This window comes from Marmota monax, unplaced genomic scaffold (genome assembly GCF_021218885.2).
Source record: "Marmota monax isolate L192 unplaced genomic scaffold, Marmota_monax_Labrador192_F-V1.1 WCK01_AAM20220418_F8-fsc00333, whole genome shotgun sequence".
NCBI classification, from domain to species: Eukaryota; Metazoa; Chordata; class Mammalia; order Rodentia; family Sciuridae; genus Marmota; species Marmota monax.
Genome location: NW_026694397.1, coordinates 358,139 through 371,517, shown reverse-complemented (window position 1 = coordinate 371,517; position 13,379 = coordinate 358,139). Strand labels below are relative to the sequence as shown.

At 35.3% G+C, this 13,379-nt stretch overlaps 1 protein-coding gene across 1 annotated transcript; it reads left to right on the top strand.

Moving 5' to 3' along the window:
* The first annotated feature begins 2,471 nt into the window (after positions 1 to 2,471).
* Mmgt1 (membrane magnesium transporter 1) lies at positions 2,472 to 12,462 on the top strand. Its single transcript, XM_046468160.2, has 4 exons — positions 2,472 to 2,739; positions 5,065 to 5,117; positions 7,445 to 7,548; positions 9,456 to 12,462. Exons 1-4 carry the CDS (start codon positions 2,661 to 2,663, stop codon positions 9,613 to 9,615), a joined length of 396 nt encoding a protein of 131 aa, XP_046324116.1. The 5' UTR covers positions 2,472 to 2,660; the 3' UTR covers positions 9,616 to 12,462.
* Positions 12,463 to 13,379: the final 917 nt, after the last annotated feature.

Below are 13,379 nucleotides of genomic sequence, written 5' to 3'. Positions count from 1 at the left end.
ACCTGAGGTTTGACTTTTGTTCTAAGAGGTCATGAAAACAGTGCTGTCATTAGCTGTACTTTGAATCTTTAGGATTAATTCCAACCTTCAGAATCGTGTATGAGAGAACCCAAGGTACTTATTTGAATGATCTTTGATAACTGTGATTATGAATACTTTGGCTTCTCTTCAGGTTGGAATCTACAGATAAAGACAATTTAAATCTCATGTCATGATCATGATTTAAATACTATTAGAAAATGTAAAATTAAGCTAGTTTCTCTTGTACTCAGTACATAGGTAAGAGGCTGACCATAAGAGTGGGGAAGACATCTTAAGAGAGCAGTAGAGAAAATGCAACTCAATGTCTGGACATGAGTCATCTCACTGAAGACTAAAATAATGCTTTAATGGCATGTACAAGTACCACATACCTTACTGGATCTATTTTTCCATAACCTTATATTTTTAAAAGAAAGGAACCACATCTCAGCTACTTTAAGAAAATGTGCAATCATTTCCTGCTTTTGATAAATGGATATTACAAAAGGCAATTTACCAGAACACCTGAAAATTTCAACTTGACCATCATCCAAGCTAAAAATGAGGTTTTAAGATTTTTTTGTTAACTATCATTTCTATCTTGCTAACTCCCAAGAGTGGAGAAGGAAGTACTTTCCCGCCAACTCTACATATTACCTGCTGGTTCTTCCTGATTATGAGGCTTATAAATAGGACTACATTTGTAAGGAATACATTATACCACATTTGACACTGATCAAGTACTGTGTAAAATTCTGGCTTTCAGGTGAAGAAATTGGAAACAGTTCAGGGAAAAATAATGATCATGAGTAAAGATTTGGACAGTGATATATATATATATATATATATATATATATATATATATATATATATATATATATATATATCACTGTCCAAATCTTTATATTTATATGGTAATAATTATATAGGTAAAGTTGAGTAAGTATTTTGAACTTTGGGTGTCTTCCTTATTTTCTAGTTCTTTTCAGCTTTGAGGAAACTCAAGTATATCAGAAGTCCACAGGGATTTTGGGACCTAATTCAAAATAATGGAGACAATGTAGATATCTTTTCAAACAGTAATATTTCTTTTCCACAATTCACTCATTCTTCATCCAACAAACATTTAGTGAATGCCCACCGAGTGATAGCCAAGGTTCTAGGCAATGAAAAATCTGTCCTCTTGGAACTTACATTACAGTGGAGGAAGAGAAATAGTAAACAATAACACAGCAAACACCATAAACATATCATAAATAGATCAATTATTTAGTAGGTTAGAAGGTGATATAAAACAGCAGGCTAAGGGGATCATAAATGAGAGTGTTGCAAACTTAAAAGGAGCAGTAAGGTTAGGCATCTTTGAGGAAGTGAGAGTAGGTAAATTGATGAAGCTAAACATAAAATTCTGATAGGGTTCAAGGGAAAGAATGGTAGTCTATTGTTTGCATTTACCTTGTGATATGTAGTTAACAAAGTTGTGCCACTCAGCCAGGGAGCAGTGTATGAATGGGTGCAGTTTGGGGAAACAAAAAGATGAATTCCCTTTTGGGTATATAAGTTTGAAGTGCCACAGGACCACTCATATGAAAATTATTGTTCAGAAAGTAGTTGGAAATAAAGATCTGGAGCTAAGAAAGGAGATATTTGAGAGAAGAGCTATCGATTTGGAATCACTGTAATATCTATGCTGGTTGAAGTAAGAAATGAGTGGATGAGCTCACCAGGGTAGAGAAGAGCAGAAAGTGGTAAAGGGGAGAACGTTACTATTGAATGTCTGGATTTTAGGGGGTCAAGACAAATAAAAATGGAGAAAAACAAATATATATATATATATATATATATATATATATATATATATTTTTTTTTTTTTTTTTCTTTTTTTTTTTTCCCCCAAGACCCTTTGAACATTAAGAGAAAAAAACTAACTTTGCTGAGCGCCGCCCGTGTGCCAAGTGTTTGGGGCTCCAAATCCAGGTTAGTGTCCTGGAAGCTCCACCTGCCTCCTCAATTTAATACTCTTGTCTCCTTACACTTGACAGTTCCAAGAGGACAAAAGCGGGAAAGACCTATCAAAGAAAAGCACACAGCTTGAAGGAAAACCAAAATCAAAACCCAAAACCAACGAAGCAATAAAAAACAAAACAACAACAACAACAACAAAAAACACTGTTGGGGGACACGGTCAGAACCCAGCACCGACCACTGCCTCTAGCAAGCTACCGCTTACTGCCGCCTCCCCTGCACCCCGGCTCCGCCCTGGCCTCTCCGCAGGCCCCGCCCCTTCCCCCGCGGCCGGTGTTCATTGGCTGGAGCCCTTCTTCGCTTCCCCATTGGTCTCACTTTCTCCTCTCTTTTACACCCTCCGTCCCTTGCAGAGAGGCCACACTGCGCAGGCTCGGAGACTCTGACCGACCTTTTTCCGTGTCGCTCTCTCCTTCTTCCCGGCATTCCTGTTTCCTCTTTCTCACGGTTCTCTAGTTATTGCACCACTAAGGCACTTCGCGCCCTGGGCTTCAGTGACGTCATCTTCCCGCGCCGAGCGGACACCCGCCGGTGAAAGAAGGAACAACTCAGCCGCCCTTCGCGTTTTTTTGTTTTTTTTTTTTTGGGGGGGGGGTTATTGCTTTTTCAGAATCATGGCGCCATCGCTATGGAAGGGGCTAGTAGGCATCGGCCTCTTTGCCCTAGCCCACGCCGCCTTTTCTGCTGCGCAGCGTAAGTACCTGGAGGAGGAGACCTCTGTGGTGTGGACGCTGGGGGCGTTATGTGGGTGCACCCCTAAGGGACTGTCGGACTGAAAGTCCGAGGAACGGTTATTTACATTACAGACTCAGAAATACAATTCAGGATCTGCGGCGTAAGGTTTGGGGTTTGAAGGGTGTGGACACCCGAGATTGAAGAAAGATTGGTGTCAGGGTTAGGGTTCAGAGCGGGAGTCTGTCGGGGAATCCAGGCCAGGGATGTCAGATCCGGCATAGGGCAGATCAGGCAGAGTGTGGGATTGAGGACTTTGAATGCTTGTGGCCTCGTGACAACTAGGTGGACAATATCCTGGGGACTTCTAGGCTGTCCAGGCATAGACTAAGAAGTTAAGTGACCCATTGCCTCAGGGAGGCACTGTGATACCGGTAAAGAATACCGAATTGGGAGTCTGAAGGGACGGTTATTAAAAACTTGTTTGACCGCTGAATCAGTGTGACCTTGGGCAAAAGAGATGTGTGCTGCACTGTATTATAAAATTCAGTCTCTGGTCATTGGTTGAAATTACTCCGTGCTTAGCTGCTACAAGTACAGCGACCGCGATGCCATAAGGGAGTTCATAGGCTACTGGGGGTAAAAAAGTGGATCAAGATATAATCACAATGAAGAGATATAAATATTATGCTAAAAGTTTATAAGGCTGCATGGGAGTTGGGGCATTAATTATTCCAGGAACTGGTGGTTCAGGAATTTGTCCCAGATTCTTGCTACTCTGAGTGTGGTCAACAGACCAGCCTCCTGGACGTCACCTGGGAGCTTGTTAGAAGACACTCAGGCCTCTCTTCAGATCTATTGAGTCAGAATCTTCCTTTTAATAAGATCCCCAGGTGATTTGTATGCACATTAGTTTGAGAAGCATGGTCCTGGAGGAGATTAGGATACATTGGAGTACAATGTTAATTTCTAAAATAAGTTCCAGCTTTAAAATTATACAATCATAGAGCAAGGAGAGCCCTTGGAGATCACTGAAGTCCAACCCCTTCATTTTACAGATGAAGAAATGCCTGGCTAAAGATAGTGTTAGAGTCAGGTTAAGCTGCATGGAAACAAGAAAGTTAGCTAGAAATGGAACAGACAGTAGAAGATTAGTCCAAATCTATTGTTGGTTTTGGTTTGATTTTTTTTTCTTTATACACCTGTCCTTAACAATTCTGTAAGTGAAAACTTAAGAATATGTCTCTAAACACATTCTCTTTTAAGAAAGAATTCATACCCATTTACTCAAAACAGTTTCGATATTTGAAGTCCAATGTACATGATTAAATAGAAATTGCCTTAGGTCTATCTAGAATGAGGATTCTGTATTTTTATGTTTCAAGTGATGAGAATGCCTTGTGGATTTGTCACTGCAGTGAGTCCTCTTTGTAATACTCGTGTTGGCAAGACACTAATACCTTTGAAACTAATTATGTCATGTGGGATTGCAGCAGCAGATAGCATGATCATCTTTGCTGTAATGACCTTTGTTATAGTGGAGCAGCTATGGTATAGTGAATCTCCTTAATCCTCCCATTATTCTCATTTTGCTGCTTCAGAAACTCAGGAAATGAAAAGATACTGTATTTCTTTGATTCTAAGACACACTCCCCTCTCACTCCCACATTTTAACACTCTAAAAATTGAACTACATGTTACAGTCACTGAGGATGTCTTAACTTGAGGTGTTGTAAATTACCAGTACCATTATCCAAGTTCACCAGCTTTCAAATCCTGATCCTTTTCCTTCATCCCTTGCTGCCTCCTGAAATTAAGGCAGCAACAGAATTATAATTAAAAAGTACTAGATGCAGAAATTGGTGTCCTGGAATTTCTTGTCCACCAGTGCCCCATCATGTTTTTTCCAGAAAAAAATGTTTCCAGACCAGTATTACATTGGCTTTCCTATGTGATGTGGTGCTATACAGAGCTGAGATTTTCTGTAGACTTATTAATTTTTAAATTATTATTTCTTTTACTACTTAGTGAAATAAACAGTTTTCAGAAGTTTCTCATATTCCTTTAGTTAAAAAAAAATTATGCTTGGGTATTTCTGCCTCATACTTGCCCATCTATCACTCTTACCCCATCTTACAAGGTGACAAAGCAAGTCAAAATGACAATGAAATAGTTAATTAAGATAAGGCAGACTGCCTTAGAGGATAGAGGTTTTTGAGGAATCTGGGATTAGCATTACTTTATGTAGCATATAAGTCAGCCACTTCTTTGATCTATTGATTTGCTCGAATTTTAAAAAAGAAAAATGGGCTACAATTTCCTTAATGGTATGCTTCTGGTTTATAGATCGTTCTTACATGCGATTAACAGAAAAAGAAGATGAATCACTGCCAATAGATGTAAGTTGGTAATTTATATTCTATTACAATATATTTTTAAAATTAGCCACTTTGCTTATGATAATTTTTTTACTGGTTTTTATCCTCTTAACATTTTTTTAGACATGAAATAACATCTGTTCTCTGCTTCGCATCACTCTTTGTAAAACCCAAAATTTAGAAACTGTGGAAGATTTCTGTTTTCTAGAACTGTAGTCTTTCTAGGGTTGTCAGCGGTAGAGCATTTGCCTTGCCTGTGGAAGGCACTGGGTTCGATCCTCAGCACCACATGAAAATAAAATAAAGGTATTGTGTCCATCTACTACTAAAACATATTTTTAAAAAATAATCTAAAAGTTACCCTGACCATAGTATGAAAGGGACTTAAAAGATTAATTATTTGGTTCTCAGGAATTTTAAATAAAAAGTCAGTGCTAAATTAAAAAATAAAATAAAAAAGTTTATTACTTGACTTTATTTCTTAGAAAAGTTCCTTATATAAAGTTTTACAACAAAGCTAATAATGCATTGTTTGGGGATACACATAGATGGGAAAACTAAAGAAAATGTATTTTTTAAGCTAAAATATTACATATTCCAACTTCACTCACAATTTTTATCTTTATTAGATTTGAACTTTAAAAGTAATAAGTTCTTTGTAAAGGAATCAAACAATAAGTATAAAAATTAAAACTGGCTGCACAAAATTAAAGCAATAACAAAACTGATCCTATTCCTTGGTAATTTCATTTCTACCTCTGATAGTTTTAAGTATATAAGTTCAGACTTCTTCCTATGGGTAAACAACATGTATATATAGTTTTATCTAATCAAAACATAAGAGTTTTTCTTTTTAAAAAAGTTATTATACATGTGTACATATATAAAACTTTATAGTTTTTTATTATACAATTTATCTTGAACATATTTTCATGACAACTCAGATTTAACACATTCTTGTTAACAGTGAAAAAAGTCTCCTTGGTTCATTGGTGGTCAGAATGTAAATTTGTATTACATATGACATTAGGTTTTAATCTGAACAGAATAAAGGGTTGTGACAAATTTTTACTTGAGTTGTTTATAATTAAGGGTATGGTAGATGTGGCTACCTATCTATCACATTTTCTTTGTGGTAAATGCACACAAACATTCACACACACTTTTGTATATCTATTTTAAATAACATTACAAATTGGAAAATTTTTTAAATTCAGAAAATCACAATCAAGAAAATATGCTCGTAATCTCATGTTGGTTAGTTTCAAACATTCAACTTTGTTGCTTGCACAAATTTTGAGGAAAGCCATTTGGTATTACCTAATAAATCTGAACATGTGCATATTTTATACTCAGTGTTTGCACTCCTGTGCATCAGGAGACACACAAGAATATTCAAGTTAACATAAAAATAACAGGAAACAACCCATATATCCATCAATGGTGGAATGGATTAATTGTGCAACTTCCATATAATGAAATACAAAACATAATGAAAACAGACTATAACTGTATACTGCAGCAGGGGATAATTTTACAAACATAATGTTTAACAGGAACATCTAGATTCAAAAGAATACACGAGTCCATTTAAATAAGGTTCAAAATGAGCAAAAGTAAAAGGAAGGTAGGGATGAATATATAGCTAGAAAAATTATTAAGAAAAGCAAAGAATTGATTAACACAATTGGGGACAATATTCAACTTTGAGAAGGAGGGTAAAGGAAATAATCAGAGGGGACACATGGCACCTGAAAGGTGCTAGAAACTGTATATTTAAGCTGCATAGTGGGTAAGTGGTGTAATTTTATTGCTTTTCTTTACTTTGTAGCATATGCTTTGTGTACTTATTTTGAAAAAAAAACACATTTTCAAAATTCTCAGTTACTCCTTCAAACAGGTAATATTTGACAAATGAATACTGATTTTGTATTTATTTAGTACTGTTTAGTTTATTTTTTTAAAGGAGAGAGAGAGAATATGAATCTTTTTTTTTTTTTTTTTTTGTAGACGGACACAACACAATGCCTTTATTTTTATGTGGTGCTGAGAATTGAACCCATGTCTTGCCCGTGCTAAGCGAGTGCTCCACCACTGAGCCACAATCCCAGCCCCTATTTGAGTTTATTTATTGAAGCATCACACCTATTTTTGTAGCCAAGCCACAGGATGAATAGAAGATTTTATTGTGTCTGAGTGCAAATAATTTCAAGTGATAATTGATTTCCTATATAAGTGGCACTGAAAGGGACTACTTGTTAGAAGCCATACAGAGTAGAAGAGAAGATTGTGAATGTTTTGTATAATATTTTTGTGCTATTTAGTAATCTCAATCTTTATACTCACAGATAGTTCTTCAGACACTTCTGGCCTTTGCAGTTACCTGTTATGGTATAGTTCATATTGCAGGGGAGTTTAAAGACATGGATGCCACTTCAGAACTAAAAAATAAGTAAGTCTTTCCCTTTTCAGAGGCATTTATTTTGTAGGGATTTGCTTTATTATGTAATCTCTGGCACATGAATCTTGGTTTTGTTCTTACATTTGATTATGTAGTTTGTATGAAGAAGAGGTAAAAATATCGAGGAAGTGTTTGATATGATAGGAAAAATGGAAGCTGAATGTCTGATCATTGATATTAGAATAAGGTATTACCTTATAGTACTAGCTAGAAACTTAAATTTATTGGTTGGTTGGAGGGAGAGAAATAGACACATAGATAATTCCTCCAAAAGATTAACCATGATCCCTCCTTCTCTCTCTCTTCCTTCCTTCCTTCCTCTGCCCCCCTTCCCTCTCTCTTTTCTTTCTTTATTCATCTTTTATCCTCTTGTGACAGCTTAGTCTTTGGAAGAATAATCGTTTTTCTGTTTACTCTCTTGTTTGAACCTGGTCTGTGACATAAGCTCTGCCCACAGGCCCTTTTGTATTCCTGGATGAAAAAAAAAATGTTACTCTACTTTCTTTTTTTTTTTTTCTGGACTTTTTCTAAGCTGTTTTCACAAGCTTTGTTTGTTTTTCTTTCTCATATTTCTACTTCAGTTTTATATAATTCCATCTCTGAAATTTATCCACTTTCTTTTTTTATTGGTTGTTCAAAACATTACAAAGCTCTTGACATATCATATTTCATACATTTGATTCAAGTGGGTTATAAACTCCCATTTTTACCCCGTATACAGATTCCAGAAATCACATCGGTTACACATCCACGTTTTTACATATTGCCATACTAGTGACTGTTGTATTCTGCTATCTTTCCTATCCTCTACTATCCCCCCTCCCCTCCCCTCCCATCTTCTCTCTCTACCCCATCTACTGTAATTCATGAAATTTATCCACTTTCGTGATCCTGGAAATAACTGTATTTTCTTAGAAGGGTTCGCAGTAAAAATTTATGTGTTAAAGGAAACTCATCCCTCCTCACCCCCTTACTTTTACTTTTGATTTGCATCTTTTTGTTGTTTTCTGTTTTTATTGTGTATTATAGTTGTACATAATGGTGGAATTCATTGTTACATATTTGTACATGCTGTTACATTTTAATGTACGTTTATATACCTCCTGTTTTATATGGGGGTGTACTTGAATGATTAGGTCAGCTGACTTTGAGATTTGAGTTTTAATCAAAGGAAGGGTTCTTCTGAAAAATAACACTTGAAAGCAAACACTAAAGGCCATACACCAAGGTGTTTGTGAACTTTTTAAAAAACTATTTAGGTCTCACTAGAAAAGAAAGGATATTCTACTATCACTGCTGCTCTTATAAAGAGTCTACCAAGAATCACAGGCAAGGGGCCTGGAAAGAAAGAAGTAAAACAGAATGGGATCAAGTAGGTGGTAGCAAAATATATGATTTTGGCCAATGGGAGGTTTTGTTGTTATGCTTGAAAGATTTGTGGGAAACAGATCTGTGAAATGATCATATGGCTGAATAGTGAGGGCCAAATGAGAATAATCAAAAGGTGTAATCTATGGGCATGTTTTTGGAAGACTATTTGGAAAAAGCCACTTTTAGATTTATAGAGGTGATTAAAGTTGACCTAGTGTTTGGTTTATTATTCATAGGCAACCTAAAATGAATGGATGAATAAAAAAGAAAATTGAGAGCTTTGTGTGGGCTTTCCAGGTTTCTTATTTTCTCTGTACAGTTAGAGAGATAGAGAGAGAGATAGATATCTAGTATGATTATCATTTACAGTCTGATTTTATGGGCTTATTAGGCTGAGTTAAAATATAGTCCATAGCAAATTTGTAATTCATTAGAAACCTGGTTATTTTCAAAGATTTATGTGCTTTACAGATTTACCTGCTTTTATAAAGATTTATCTAAAATTGATGCTTTTTTTTTCTTTTAAGGACATTTGATACCTTAAGGAATCATCCATCATTTTATGTATTTAATCATCGTGGTCGAGTATTGTTCCGGCCTTCGGAGACAACAAATTCTTCAAACCAGGAGGCATTGTCCTCTAACACATCATTGAAGTTACGAAAACTCGAATCACTGCGTCGCTAAGGTTTTTACAAATTATAGTAGCAGGACAGGACACAGAGCTGAATCTTGGAGTTTGGGGTATAAAACACTCCCCCCCCAATCAGTATTTATATTGATCTTTCAGACCTAATGAAACAAATCTATACCCCTTGTTTGTACACTGTTAAAAAATCGTAGATGGAGTGTAAGTTATCTGCAAAATGAGTCTTTAATCTTTCATATATATTTTCATTTAAAACCAATTTGCATCTTTTGTAAAAGTCACTGTTTTGAACACATTTCCTTGAAAAAGGTTGGTTTTTATGTTTATTTATTTTCTTAGATTTCTTTTGCACTAGTTTTTAGGAATCCTTTTGGAAATACTGCGTGACTACTGCATTTTGCAGCATGAATTATAGTAAAAAGGTCTTCAGTTCTTATCAAATGGACTTCCCTAATGAGACCAAAATAGTGACTTCTCAGTTTTTCTTATGTGCCCTCAAAAGTGGCTCTTTTTTTTCCAAGATACTTGTCTGATATTAATTTATCCTTGATTCTCTCCCCACCCCATTCCTATATACCTTCTAACATCAGTTGTCTTATTTCATCACTTCTCTGAGGTTCTGTGTGCAGTGAGCAATTTTTGCGTCAGAAATTCTGTCATAACAAATGCACTTAACAAGTTTAACTTGCTGTAATGCTGCTTGTGTTCTCCTCATTTAGCTGTAAAAATGTTTCCTAACTTTGTAGTATTAGTTGAAGATAGACCAAAAAGACCATTTGTGATTTCATTATCATCCCTCTATGGAACAATCATAATCATTGAGGAAAACTGATTACCTGTCATTAGCCAGTTTAACTTATTCAAAGTCTGTGTTATTTCTTACTAAATAAGTGAAAATAAAAGAAGCTTCTCATTAATCTAAAGGCAGAGTCAAAAAAATTGGGCCAAATATATTCTAAATATTTGGAACTAATATATTAAATATTTTAGAAAATTAAAGTAATTTAAGAAATTATAGCCAGTTTAGTTTTCAGTCTTCACTGTATAGTGCTGAAGGTGAAGATGGATAAAGAGTTGGATTTTTTCAGAAATAGTAATTTTACCCTTAGGGAAATTTGGCTAGCTCTTTGAGCAGGAAGCTCAGCATTTTTTGGTAGAGAGCATTGCTTTATTGAATTGTACAGTTATAAAAACATTACTTTTTGTTGAATTGTATAGGTGTAAAGGGAATAAATGTATGCAGGTTTGAAAAGGAAATATGCTTTAGGCAAGAGTCATAAGATGCCCTTATACCTGATGGCATTTTTTCCATTGGAAATAAACCTCAGCTCTTACATTCTGCCTAGTTGTACACAACCCCAAAGGATGAGATTATTTTGTCATGGGATTTTTATTGTCATTTTATTTTGTTTTACCAGCTCAATCGGTGGAACCCTGACTTTGGTCTCTAATGAGACAAAGTTAGAAATCTGCTGATAACCTAAAATAATTTAGAAATGTGTTAAAAATATGAAGTAAGGGATTAAAGTGATGAAGTCAAAATAGCATGTGGGAAACAAGCTCTTTACACCATGCTTGTCTACCATTTCCTCAGGTATGGCCTGCTTTGGGAGAGTCTCTTGTTTTCTTCTCTTTGGGGACTGTCTTCCTTTCTTAAAATTTTTGTAACAGTGTATTTGGCATTTGATTCACATACTATGTAATTCACCCATTTAAAAGGTGTAACTTCATGATTTTTATATTCACAAAGTTGTGCGCCCATGATCAGACAAATTTAGGGCATTTAATCACACTGAAAGTAACTCTGTACCCTTTGGCAGTCATCTCCTATTTTTTCCCAGTGCTCCCCAGCCCTAGGCAACCACCAGTCCACTTTCTATATACCTATTTTAATCATTTAATATAAATTAATTCATACAATATCTAGTCTTTTGTGATTGGCTTCCCCAAAATGGTTTTCTCTGGCATGAAAAAGTTGTTCTCATCTTGAAAACTCTTATTGTAGGAAAAGAAAGTGACTGGTAAATCAATGAATTTAAGGAGGGAGGGTCAGATACCTCACAGGTTTCTCAGTTAATCTTATGCTCAGTTTAATCTTATGCTGAATAGCCAATCATTCATTGTATACTATTGCTTATAATATTTTGGCTAGTTTGTAGAATGGACATTGAAATCTATCTTTGCTGGCCCAGTCAGAAAAGTCCTGCTAAAAATGATGCCAAATAATTTGGCAAATAATTGACATAGCACTTTTCAGGTGTCTGTCTTTGTCAGCACCTCATATACCTCGGGCCAGGTGAGCTCCCCAAATCTCTCTTAAAATTTACTCCAGTGAATTTCTACTGTCTTTTAAAGTATGTACCATAGGACTAAAGGTGATTTGAGTGCATTATAACAGTGCTAAATGTATTAAATGGAATTTTATTTACATTACTATGAGATAGTTAATTATTGCCTAAAGTAGTTCAAAACTATAGTGATGAGAGTTAGCTAGTCCTTCAGTTGACTATGATTTCAGTGACAATTCAGAAATGTGAGAAGTGCACACCAATCAAAGTTCTCTAGAATACAGGAAGACTCAATAACCAGGGAACCAGCCAATACTGTGGGCTAATGGCCCAATGGCAGAAAATGGAGATTGGTGAATTAGAGACTATTATGCTCTGTAACTCCCTAATAATTGTTCCCAAGCATCGTGGCTTATTTTTGAGTGGCATGACAGCATCTTCCTGGTTATATGTGGCCTATTTCCATGATGTATTGAGTAGTGTTGTTTGTTGTGAGCATCGATGCCTGTAACACCAAGCTAAACACGTTTTGAATATGTTTTCTCTCTTTAAATGACCTTGCCCTGTCCAATAAATAAATGATTGTCTTGCCTTGTTTTTGGTGGTGTTTTTTTTTTGTTTGTTTGTTTTTAACTTTTTTTTTTAAATCTCATTTCCTCTGCTTCACTATCCCCAGAAAAATTTAAGAGTGTATTTCATGACTGTATTTTTTCTAGCATGATCCTGTTTACTAAGTTCCATAGGTACTTTAGTTGTACATGTAAAGTCTTACTGTGGTTTTATGTTTTTATAGTCAAAATAGAATGCATAACCTCATTTATATTTGTATGTCATCAAATGCCCTTTGGGGTATAAGAATTGGTCCTTGAGTAGCAGTATCCAATCACAAATGTTTATTTTTCAAGATGAACTTTAGATACTTTAGATATCATTTTGTCCATATCTAAAATTTGCCTTAAACTTTATTTTGAAAATTGCAAACCTACAGAAATGTGAAAGAATAACATGATGAATGAACATTTCATTTAGATTCATCATTCATATAGATTCACTATTCCTAAACATTTTGTCACTGATGCTTTTGCTTTCTCCAAATGTTTTTCCTTCCCCTGCCTCAGTCATTTGAGATAAATTGTAGGATTTTGTCATCCCATTTTATAACATCCTTACATGTGTCAGTGTGCCTCTCTTACAAGAGTGAGGATATTCTCCCATTTAACCATAATACCATACTAAATAATACCATGACCTAAAAAAAATCAATATTATTTCATATTCAAATTTCTGTATGTATCCCCAAAATAGATTTTGTAGCTACTTTGAAAAGGTTCACAAATTATATTGATCAATGTGTCTATCTAGTCGCTCTTCAATAATAGTTCCTTTTTTTTTTTCCTTTTACAGTACTGGGAATTAAATCCATGGCCTCACACATGCTAGGCAGGCAAGTATTCTACCACTAAGCTACATCTCCAACCCTTTTAAATTTATTTGGAGATAGAGTCCCACTAAGT

What these genes read in the sequence shown, in the direction of transcription:
- Mmgt1 (XM_046468160.2), top strand. Translation starts at nt 2,661, where the DNA reads ATGGCGCCATCGCTATGGAAGGGGCTAGTAGGCATCGGCCTCTTTGCC. An exon ending in CGCCTTTTCTGCTGCGCAGC is followed by an intron (nt 2,740 to 5,064) that starts GTAAGTACCTGG and finishes TCTGGTTTATAG; the next exon opens with ATCGTTCTTACATGCGATTA. An exon ending in ATGAATCACTGCCAATAGAT is followed by an intron (nt 5,118 to 7,444) that starts GTAAGTTGGTAA and finishes TTATACTCACAG; the next exon opens with ATAGTTCTTCAGACACTTCT.